At 42.3% G+C, this 12,023-nt stretch overlaps 1 protein-coding gene across 2 annotated transcripts in view; it reads left to right on the top strand.

Moving 5' to 3' along the window:
• The window catches only part of UBE4B (ubiquitination factor E4B), a 114,953-nt gene extending 112,319 nt beyond the window's left edge, over positions 1–2,634 (top strand). For both annotated transcript variants that reach the window (XM_089656915.1, XM_089656914.1), the window contains 2 exons: positions 17–163; positions 1,168–2,634. In XM_089656915.1, the coding sequence (XP_089513041.1) occupies positions 17–163; positions 1,168–1,229 (209 nt within the window). In that variant the 3' untranslated portion in view covers positions 1,230–2,634. The remainder of the gene's footprint in view (positions 1–16; positions 164–1,167) is intronic.
• Positions 2,635–12,023: the final 9,389 nt, after the last annotated feature.

Here is a 12,023-nt window from a genome sequence, read left to right as displayed (position 1 = left end):
TCCGTTTCTCTTTCAGATCCATTGATGGATACGTTAATGTTGGAGCCGGTTAGACTGCCATCTGGAACCATCATGGACAGGTCAATTATATTGCGACATCTCCTAAACTCCTCCACAGACCCCTTTAACAGACAGACCCTAACGGAGAATATGCTTGAACCAGGTACAGCTTACAACCCTTGATTTTTCACTGGATAACTGAAAACTACATAGGCAAAGGTACTATGTATAAAAATTATTTTATGGTGCTCAGGCTAGTATATTCTGAAAATATGAATATACATCGATCAGCCATAACAATATGACCACTGACAGGTAAAGTGAATAACACTGCAGTGGCACCTAAAAGTGGGTGATATATATATATATATATATATATATATATATATATATATATAATTTTTATTTTTTAATAAGTGGGTGGGATATATTAGGCAGCAAGTGAACATTTTGTCCCTGAAGTTGATGTGTTTCAAACAGAACAAAATGGGCAAGTGTAGGGATTTGGCCAACTTTGGGATTTGAGTGCCAAAATGTAATGGCTAGACAACCGAGTCAGAGCAACTCCAAAACTGCAGCTCTTGTTGGATATTCCTGGTTTGCAGTGGTCAGGATCTACCAAAAGTGGTCCAAGGAAGGGAAACTGACGAACCAGCAAGAGAAAGCGGGTCATGGGAAGCCAAGGCTCACTGATGCATGTGGGGAGCAAAGACTGGCCTGTGTAGTCCAAAAGAGGAGCTATTATAGCTATTGGGGCTGTGTAGCCACAGGCTGGTTCATGCTGATATGTGTCTACAGCCAAAAAGTGCCTGCAATGGGCACGTGAGCATCAGAACTGGACCACGGGTCAATAGAAGAAGGTGGCCTAGACTGATGCTTTCAAGAATGGTTTGAGGAACACATTAGGCTTGAGGTGTTGACTTGGCCTCCATATTCTCCAGATCTCAGCCCAATTGAGTATCTGTGGGTTGTGCTGGAAAACTTAGTCTGATCCACAGAGGCCCCACCTCACAACTTACAGGACTGATGTGCTTTCAGTTTCTTGTTTCTACACCATCTGTGTCTTCTCATAGTAAACCTGTGCTACCAGCCATTTGTGTCAGCCTGTTCCGGTATTCCTCCCCTGAAAATGTTTTGGTTTTTTTTTCTCCTGCTTTGTTTTTTCAGTGCCAGAACTGAAGGAGCGGATCCATGTGTGGATGCGGGAGAAGCATAACACAGACCAGTGACACGATGGCTTATCATCAAGAGGTTTGCATTACTGGAGGATGTCCGCAGGAGACAGAACCTTGTACATATATTTAAATAATATTGCAAACATTGTCGTGCTCACCTGATGGATAGAAAAAAAAGAAAAAGAAAAAAAAAACATTTTAAAACATACATGGGGATTATATTTTCTTAATAAGGGCCAGCATTACTGGATGGAAAGTGGAGACCGCCTTTGCATTAAAACATGATGGTTGACAGAGGAAATCGAAGTTCTTCGACAAGCCAACTGCAGTGTACCGACTACGGAGGGTCTTTTTTTTTTTTTTTTTTTTTTTTTTAATTTTGTCGTGTTTTTTTTTTTTTTACACTTCTGCTGCTACTATTTTTTCCTTTTTCCTCCCTTCTTCTTCCCACCTGGATACCAGTATTGACAATAAAGGATGTAGAGATTGATCAAAACACATTGAATCAAGGGTCCTGCCACTGTTGAGTTAACGATGTGGTAAGGTTCAGGGACTGAGGAGTAAAATGCGATTGTCAGACCCAAATTTTTGTATTACACTTACAAATCTATGGTTGATATGTTATATATTTGTGTTTATATATAACATATGTATATAATATATATATGTAATGTACATTACATATAACTTTAGTTTAAAGGGCAAGTCCACCCAAAGTGTTCCTGAATGGCGATCTCTGTAATTGGAGAGGATTGTGGCAGATTTGTATATATTTCCTGAGCCTCATGAAAGCACAGGTCAGCAAAAAGCAGAACGGGAAATAGCCACAGAAGAGGGTGGGGCTGGGATCTCAGGGTGGGCGAAGGGATCTCCCCGATCTCAAGAGTTTTAAGAAGCTGATGAGAGTCTGTATTGAGTCATGTTTTTTAGCAAGAAATGTTTTTTTTTCTTCAGACATTCATATGACGTGCAAGATGATGCTTTTTTTTTTTTTTTTTTTAAATATATAAAGCTTTGTAAGATCCGCCGTGGGAGCCATTTTATAATGGAAGGCATGTTCAGATATAGTGTGTGGACCCGTCTGACAGGTTGCATCCTCCACCGCCCTTTCTTTACACCTCATCCCATACCAGGGAGAGGAGATCTTCTGTATGCACCCATATCTAGCCTTACCAAAGTGACTGGTGCCAGGGAGTCTGGCCAGGGCAAGCTGTCCTCATACTAATTTTTTTTTTTTGTTTCTTTCCTCTGCTTTTTTTATGAAACCCTTTTGTATTACTGCCCTCCACAAGCATACTTGAATTCCTGGACTATCTTTATGTGGAATGGCAGGAAAGTTTTAAGCTGAAGCCTGTTAAAGGTACAAAAGTGTGCCCTCCTCCTTTATTTTCAGTTTTCCGCCAGATTTCTCCTCCCTGATAGGCTCTGGACTCTGGAAATAAAATAAATGGTGACAACATTGCAGAGTTTGTGTGGAGTGTTATTATCGCATTAGTCATGTGGCTGCAGGATGCACTCAGCCATACTAGTGAATGTCGATGAATGTTAATGCACCTTTGATGGCATCAGAGATGTTAAACTGGCTTTGGACTTTGCGTCAGGCTCTTCAATTGAATTTCTGAACTCAATACCTGGTGCACCTTTATATAAATTCCAAGCAGCTCATATGATGCACTCTAAACCCTGCCTAACCCTCACCAAATTACCTTTGTGATGGCAGTCTCAATGGCCATTAGGGAGGCAGTGAGGTAGGACAGAGCTTAACATGGAATACTGCGGACTAAAAAGGCCAATATAATGTGTTTTTTTTTTTTTTTTTTTTATGTAGCATGATACAACTGTGAACAGCGAAATGGTGGACAGCTAGTGTACCTATTAATGGCTGTGAACCCAAGCGGTCAGTGTACAGAGCCAATCTGAGCAGCTCTGTAACGTGCTTGCTGTGATCACAAAGGTAAACAGTGTAGCGATTACCTTTTATTAAGTTCACTTCTTTTAGGGGAAAGAATCAGTCATCAATTAGTTTTGGGTTAGCGATCCCAAGGTGGTTGTGGGATTTTTTTTTTTTTTTTTTTTAAATTCTTTAGTAAGTATAAGGTATTCAACAATGTAGTACAAAAACATATGAAAAGTAACAGAATACAGCTCCATATGAACAGCATAATACAGGGTGTTCCAAGGTCATGGCAACCAAGGTGGACATCGGCAAAAACAAGATGAAGTATATCCAAAGGGATAGCCCGCCTGGCAATACAGCAGTATACAACCAACAACAAACGTTGAATTCCGAGTCTTGTTTTATATTTTTTATATAGAGAGACACCCAAGTTCAAATAAACCATAAAAAGAAAACAGCGTAGAGAATAATTAGTTGGGTTAGGGAGAAGAGCCAAAAAGAGAGAGAGAGGAACAAAAAAGGGTGAGGGGGAAATGGGATGGGCGGAGGGGGGGGTGTCATATACTCAGAAACGAAGTGTATATTAATAGGAGAGTCATGGCTGAGGAAAGTAGGGTCTGATCTCTATAAAAGAAGTAGGGAGACCAGATCTTCCAGCATTTGTCTGCCCTTTCTTGCAGTACCATGGTAAGATCTTCCATTTCTTGAATCTCCTCGATCCTCGCCTTCCAATGAGCTACAGTAGGGGAACTCATACTTTTCCATAATGGATAAGGGAATACATGCTCTCGCAGCTACAAGCAGGTGTTTTAAGTAAGAAATGTTTACATTTTTTATTGGATGAAGGGGTGACATTCAGGAAATAAGCAGCTGGGGTTTTGTCAAGAGTCACTCCTGTCAGAGCCTGATTTGTGGTTTCAACCGCATTCCAGAAATCTTCTAATTTTGGACAATCCCGGAAAATATGAATCCAAGTCCCCCCACCCTCTCCACAGCACCAACTGGTATTAGGGGTCTGAGGAAACATATGGTTCAGTTTAACTGGAGTTCTGTACCACCGTGTGAGAATCTTATAGCCTCCCTCCTGGTATCTTCTGGCCAGGGGAGCTTTATGGGAGAAGCAAAAGAAGGTCTCTTTCTGGGTCTGCGTGAAGGAGGTGTTGAGATCAGGTTCCCATTTGTGTAAGAAAGAAAGCTTGGGTGGGTCATTCGAGTCAATCAGGAGAGTGTAAAAATGAGATAACGAGTGTGATAGTGGTTGTCTGTATAAGCAGAGTTGTTCAAAATGAGTGGGCTGGTGTAATACACGATGGTCTGCTGGAAGAGACCGAAGATATGCAGTCAATTGTGCACGGCGAAGGAAATCAAGCGAAGAGCGAAACTGTAATGTAATATCGTTTCTAGTCATGAGTCCGTAATTAGATGACAAATGGAGAAGTCTATAGTAATTCCATGTGTGAAGCGTCTCAAACTGAAGATCTCCCATTCCCGGTTGGAATATTGGAGTACCAAGTACAGGGATTAGAGGACTTGGGTATGGTGAGAGAGTGGAGGTTCAAAAGAGAGATGCAGTCACTTTCAGAGTTGCTTCTGTCATAGGGTGCTGCATAACCTCTGGTGCACAGGCATGAAAAGGGGCCCATGAGAGTCCTGGTAAAAGTGGGCTTACTGTTCTCTGTTCTAAGTCCACCAAAGGTTTGTAGGGCTGCGTGACATAACCCTAGTCAAATGTGAGGCTTCATAGTATCGAACCTGGTCTGGGAAAGCAATCCACCCCTCCAATCTTTGGGAAGAATTTTTAATTGATCTAGTGCACCATTCTCAAGCTCCATGGTTCCCGATACCAGCATGTTTCTTCATTTCCAAAAAATTGTAGCAAAAGATGAGATCACCTTGTGGTGTCTACATTGTGAACTAGCATTATTTTAGGGGATTTTGTATTGTCCTGGCATTTCTATTTGATATTTGAGCAGAAGGTAAGTGAAAACAGTTTTTTCTAAATATTTGGTCAATCACCAGGAGGGGTACCAAGAGTCAGACAGCCTTGTTGAAGCAAGCCCAATCATCTCATGGACTGAAAGACACTGTCCAGTGATCTCTACTATTCATATCCTAGGAGTGGATAATTGGGAGGTTGGTTACCTCAGTTGTCACCACCTGGCCCATGTGGAATGGGCCTTTCACCTGACATCTTCTGTCTGATGTATTGAACACAGGCAACTCTAAAATGGATATCCTGGCTTCAAGATTTCACCAGAAGTTATTTGTTGTGGCTAGGACTAGATACCCTCTAACACTCGCACTGGATGCTCTCATTAATTCCCTGCACTCAGTTCAGGCTAATATATGCCTTTACTCCAGTACGATCTCCGCCTCTACTGCTCTTTAACATAGAATAAGAGAAGAAACCAGTGATTTTGGCTAGGCACTTCAGCCCAAGAGATTACTCTTTGCCTTGTATTTTGGCCTTCCTACTGTCAGGACTTGGCCAGAATTTGGCCTTAAGTACTCTTAACCTCCTTGGCGGTATGATTCTTTCCGATTTTTGGTGCTGAAAGCGGTACCATTTTTTTGCATGGAAATATGTCGTTTTTTTATTGTAGGCCTGTAATTCTTAGGAATAACTCACTGAAATCTGTCCGAACAAGAGTCTAGTAAACATCCCGGGTAGGATAAAATTTGAAACACGTAATCATAAATTATAATTTAATAAATAATCATAAAAAATAATAATATAATAATAATACATTTAATTCAATAATATAATCAAACCAAAAACATTGAAATGTGAAATATAGCGCCAAGTTAGCACATCGCTGAGCAAAGTCGCAAAATCGTTTTCAGTGTCTGATGACGAATTTCCCCACAAATTATCACTCAATTCTGCAAGTGGTTCTGATTTACTATCGCTGTTCTCTAGCTGATCTAAACCGCTTTTGACCTAAAGGGACACTTTTTGGATGCCATGGACATTTTTCAGTTTCCAGGCAGAAAGAACAGACAAAATGCAGGCAGGGAGCAGGACAAAGCATTAGGGACAAGATGTATGTGAAATTGGTTGAGACAGCAATGTTTTACTATGTAAAATGTAAAAAAAAAAAAAAGACATTTTTTAAAATTTTTAAATTTCCCGCTGCCAGCGGCGCCCGTACGTCCCGACGTCACAGGGACAGGACACAGAAGCAGGACGCCGGCATTGGCCGGAGGAGATGGCCGGGGACGCTGCAGGGGACACATCGCGGGAGCGCAGGGTAAGTTAAGTGAAGAACAAATGCCGGAGCAGTGCCGCATGGTATTCCCGAGTGTAGCTCGGCGTTACCGTTTGTGGTACTGAAATGTTACCCCGAGCTACACTCGGGAATACCGCCAAGGAGGTTAAGGACTAGGTTTCGGCCTTGTCCATTTTTTCCATAAAGCGCTTGCTTCATTTTCTCTGGTAAAATCCTTTATTCATGACGTTTCTCTGACTATTCCTCCCTGTTAAACCCATCAGGGAACTCCATTTGGATGACCTTTTCTACAAGGTAGCCTTTTTTGTAGCTATCCTGTATTTTAGATGTGTCTCTGAGATAGCGGCTCTTCCTCATTTTTCACAAAGCAAAATAGTCTTGCAACTAAGACCCTTGTTTCTTTCCAAGGTGGTGTCAAGTCTTCCACACTGATGAAGACCTCTTTATTCATTCCTTGTGCCCTGCTCCTAAGCATGCAAAGGAGATTGCTCTACACAGTCTGGATGTGTTCCCCAGCTGTCAAAGTGTACCTAAAAGCTACAGCTTCTATCAGGAAGACAGACCTCCCTATTTGTCCTTCCCTGAGGACCTCGCAAAGGATATCTTACTTCTTGATCCACCGATGCTAGGTCAGTAAGACAACTTGCCTCAAAAGCTTTCATCCAAATAGATCATTCTCCTCATGCAGTAATATGTGCTCACTCCACCAGGTCGGTAGCAGTTTGCTGGGCATTTTGATACCAGGCCTCTGTGGAGCAGCTTTGTAAGTCTGTTGACCCTGGTTATTGATGGACCTGTTGGCACAGTTCCACTTTTCTTACTGTTACCCATCCTTCCTCGGGGATGTTCCAGGGTTTACGAATATTTATTTGATTATTTATTACAGGTACTTATATAGGGTTGTCAATATACACAGTGCTTTACATATAGTACGGTCACATCCGACCTGCCCTCAAGGAGCTTACAACCTAAGGTCCCCAACTCACATTCATACATACACATACTAGGGCCAATTTAGAAAGGAGCCAATTAACCTACCAGCATGTCTTTGGATTGTTGGAGGAAATCAGAGGAAACCCACGCAGGCACAGGGAGAACATGCAAACTCCAGGCAGGTAGTGTCATGGTTAGGATTCGGACCAACTACCCTAATGCTGCTAGGTGGAAATGCTAACCACTTTACCACTTTGCTTCCCAAGCAAGCCTATGTCTTGTACTGTTTGATTAAGGTAAAAGGAATTTTTGCCTAACCTGTAAATTCAACTTCTTGTAGTATAGTACAGAACACGGGCCCCTTTTTTCCTGTGTTACCCTACATTGGTTGCTAATACTGAACCTTTCCAAAACCGAGCTCCTAGTTTTCCCCCCAGCCCGCGCCCCCTCCCCCCTTGACTTCTACATCACGACCAATAATGCCACCATCAGTCCCACCCCGCAATCCAAAGCACTAGGTGTCATCCTAGACTCCAATCTGTCCTTGCAGCCCCAGGTCCAATCGCTGACAAACTCATGTAGACTTCACCTCCGCAACATCTCCAAAATACATCCGTTCCTAACCCCGGAAACTACTAAGCAACTCATCCACTCCCTTATCATATCACGACTTGATTACTGCAACTCCCTCCTCACTGGCCTACCTCACCACAGGCTATCCCCGCTTCAGTCTATCCTGAATACTGCGGCCAGACTCATCCACCTTACTAACCACTCCGTATCCGCCACCCCCCTCTGCCAATCCCTCCACTGGCTTCCGATTGCCCAACGGATAAAATTCAAAATGCTAACACTGACATACAAACCTTCCATAACACTGCCCCAAACTACATCACCGACCTGATATCCAAATACCACCCAAAATGTACTCTCCGTTCCTCACAAGACCTCCTACTCTCTAGTTCCCTGGTCGTCTCCTCCCATGCCCAGGACTTCTCCAGGGCTTCTCCAGGGCTTCCCCCATCCTCTGGAACTCCCTACCCCAATCCATCAGACTATCGCCTACTCTCCTCTCCTTTAGGCGTACCCTGAAAACCCACCTCTTCAGGGAAGCCTACCCCGCCCTCAGCTAATTGCCGATCTCCTCCACTCTTCCTACCACTCCATCCCCCACAGCTATTCCTCCCGTACCACTATCCCCTCCCTCCTAGATTGTAGAGCAGGGCCCTCAAACCCCTCGTGTATCGCATTGTATTGTTACTGTATTGTCTCCTATTGTAATGTACAGCGCTGAGCAAACTGTTGACGCTTTATAAATCCTGTATAATAATAATACAAAGTAAGGATTCCCAGAGTGGGGTATGGTTATAGGAGGATTCCCAGATGCCATTTCATCAAAAGCTATGCCAATGTCCAGTCACCTGAAGGTAACAGCTTATACCCCAGGGTCTATGAACGTTAAACCTGTTTCCTGTACTTCAATATATGGTATTTACAGGGAAGTTAAAATTCCTTTTTTGTTTTTTAAACCTTATCTTTGGTCCTAGTAATAGATCATTGAGATCAATCTTTGCATCAGTTGCCATCAAACAACTTAACTTTAGCTGCTTGTCTTTGGGTGGACTGGCAGTCTCCCATGACCAGCAACTGCTGGGCACTGTACTGTAATAAATGTGTAATAGATGTGCTTGTTTCTTATAGACAACAGATATCTGCCTCCACAGCCCGGAAATGGTCGATTTACCCAGGAAAACTCCACCCCCGCAATCATCAATTCTGCTGCAAAACTTTTTTTTTCACTTAAATTTTCTTTTGTATTTGCGATAATTTTGATTCCGTGATGTCACTGGTGTCTACTGTTTTGTTTGATTTCATCCAGATTATGATGAGAACTACAGGGCTGATATTGTTCAAACCCTAAAGTAGATCTGTGCTAAACCCTAACTGGATGACATTTCATTTGCTAATGCACAATTATTGTTAGTGTTTTTTTCTTAAAATAGTTTTTTTGGGGTTTTTTTGAGTGGTCTCTCAGTTCTGCTGATCTTTCACCCACTTTCTGTATAAATTGTACATGCATGATGGCTGCACATCCCTGCTGTGGACTGGCTTACTGATAGTGACAATGATGGATCATACCTGTGCAATGAATGTTGCCTCTTGTCTCCACCATGGGTGCATGCAACAGGATGACTACACAAGAACCCAGTTGGGCATCAGGAACAGAGCGTTGTCACTCTATAATAGGAAGTGTCTAAACAGGAACCTTCAGGGCAGGATCACCAGGTACTGTAGTATCTTAAATTCTAACACCTGGCATTTTTAATTTTAGCATATAACAAATATTAACCCCACACTAGTGCACAAAAAAAAAAGGAATGTCACTTGCAGTACCTACGTTGTTTGGAACTGTCCCACAACGTGACCTAGGTCTCCTGAGTTTGATGTTGCTCGGCATCACTAAATCATGAAGACTGGATATATTATCCTTGCATGATAACATACCTTGCCATAACATCTTGTGGAGTACATTAATTACAGAGCAAATATGTGAATATACATCATCGTTAGTCAACAACAACCTTCTAAGCGACCGTAATCGCTGAATGATAACAGGTAGAGTGGTCCTCCTTTTGTGCAGGAGCTGTTTGACGTCACATGTTCCATAAAGAATCATTTATTTTTCCCTAGTCGTCTTCTAGCACAGGTTATCATACATAAAGCTGCTCTCCCTCAGTAAGGAAACACATTGCCAGGTTAAAAGGCCCCTAAGGCTCTCACATCAGTTGGAGGATAGATGGTGCCTGGAACCGGGTGAGCCTGAGATCATGATCTCATAGGTGGTCCTGGTCTCCTCACTGATATGTCCTTTTGGACACCACACTGGAGGTATCCTCAAAGATCCCTACTGTATATTGGTAGCAGGAGATCTGTACCCTTTCCCTCTTCAGTGCATGTTGAGGGTCCAGACTGGAGGTGGATATGTCCCCTTGGCAGACTCACAAAAATACAGTTTTTTTGTTTTTTTTCTTTTTTTTTTTTTTTTTACACATAAAGACCACAGTATATGTATCCTAGTCCATCTTGTACTTACTGATAAATTGGAAGTGCAGTCCTGCTATGTGATCTTGTACTAAACAGGTTGATTTTTGTAGGAGACCTTTCTAAGGCCTTGGTACCCATCCTTGTACATTTTTCTCTTTTTCAAACTGTAAGGCTACTTTTACTCTGCCCCTCCCCTCCATTTTTACCGCGTTTGTGATGCATTTTTTACAGGACACGTGACTCAATACGCAACCGAGGTGCGTTTTTGATGTGTTTGCTGCATTTTCTATTGATTTTAATAAGGAGGTGCATTTTTTTTTTCCTTTCCCGTTTTTTATCTTCCTTTTTTTTGTTTTCTTTTTTTTTCTTTGCCCACACAAAAAATGCATTGAATAGAATTTTTAAAAACACACCGGATCTGCACCAGATCAGTTTGAAGAGTTCCATAGGAATACATGGTCATACGTTTTTCTTCCAAAATTTTAATGCAGAAGCAGAAATTAAATGCACCAGTGTGAAAGCAGCCTAAGGCTACATTTACGCTTGAGCTAATTGAGCTTAGGCAGGTTTTTTTTTCTCAAGCGGTTTTGTTTTTTAAGGCGTCTTGAATGTGTTTTTGAGCAGAATTGCAAACAAGTCTGATGTTTTCTCAGGCATTTTTCATTTGGACATTTTTGGTGTGGCCAATAGAAACCTGTGTATTTGTGTCTAATAAAAACCTGTTTACATGTGAATTAAAATGAGGATGTACACAGGGTGCAAGTACATTACTTTGCTCAGATTTCTGGATAACATGCAGCTGATAGGTTGCAGAAAACTTCTACACAGTTTTACACAGAATCAAGAAGACTGATCACACTTCTGGAAAAGAATACAGCTGCAAGTTTTCTCAAAAGCTCTAGAGCAAGATATGAGGTTAAAGACAGTGGGAATTCATGCCTGCAAGAAATGCTGTAGAGAAGGCCTAGGCACATGCAACAGGACAACCAGAATCAAGCACATGGCTGCTGTGTACACAGACGTGTTCTGTATCTTTCTCCTTTAACTGGGGATCAGTATAGTGTGGCAACAAGCTTCTTCCATCTTCCTCCCAGGCTGTGGTGGTTCTTTCCCTGCGCTTATAATGGGGATCTCTGCAATCAGGGCTCAATAAATCCCAGGCGCCAGGTCAGTTAGAAATTGCGTCCTGGTGCCTGGAAATCACAGTGCCTCCTGTAGAGTTCAATGGGAAAACTCCTGTCAATAGCAGCTCTATGTGAATACTTATCTCTGCATGCAACTCTACTGTATGACTTGCAAGTCTGGAATGCACCATTACAAACTCGCACATGACCCTTTTCATAATCACACTCAAAACACGGTGCATGTGGATCACGTGTGTGAATCATTTCAATAGGAACACGAAATAGCTAGTCTGTCATGTAAATCAGTTTCAAAAGGCGGCACAGTGGCTTAGTGGTTAGCATGTCTGCCTTGCAGTAAATGGGTCATGGTTTCGATTCCCGACCATGGTGCCTCCTGCATGGAGTTTGCATGTTCTCCCTGTGCTTGTGTGGGTTTCCTCCCACACTCCAAAGACATGTTCGTAGGTGAATTGGATCCTGTCTTAATTGGCCCTAATATGTGTATGTATGAATGTGAGTTAGGGACCTTAGATTGTACGCCCCTTGAGGGTTAGGGACCTTAGATTGTACGCCCCTTGAGGGTTAGGGACTGATGCGAATGTTCAATATATATATATAT

The sequence above is a fragment of the Staurois parvus genome, unplaced genomic scaffold, assembly GCF_062004578.1.
Source record: "Staurois parvus isolate SC_StPar_1 unplaced genomic scaffold, SC_StPar_1.0 ptg000949l, whole genome shotgun sequence".
NCBI lineage: Eukaryota > Metazoa > Chordata > Amphibia > Anura > Ranidae > Staurois > Staurois parvus.
The sequence above is the reverse complement of the archived record's forward strand: the minus strand, read 5'-3'. Positions and strand labels throughout refer to the sequence as shown.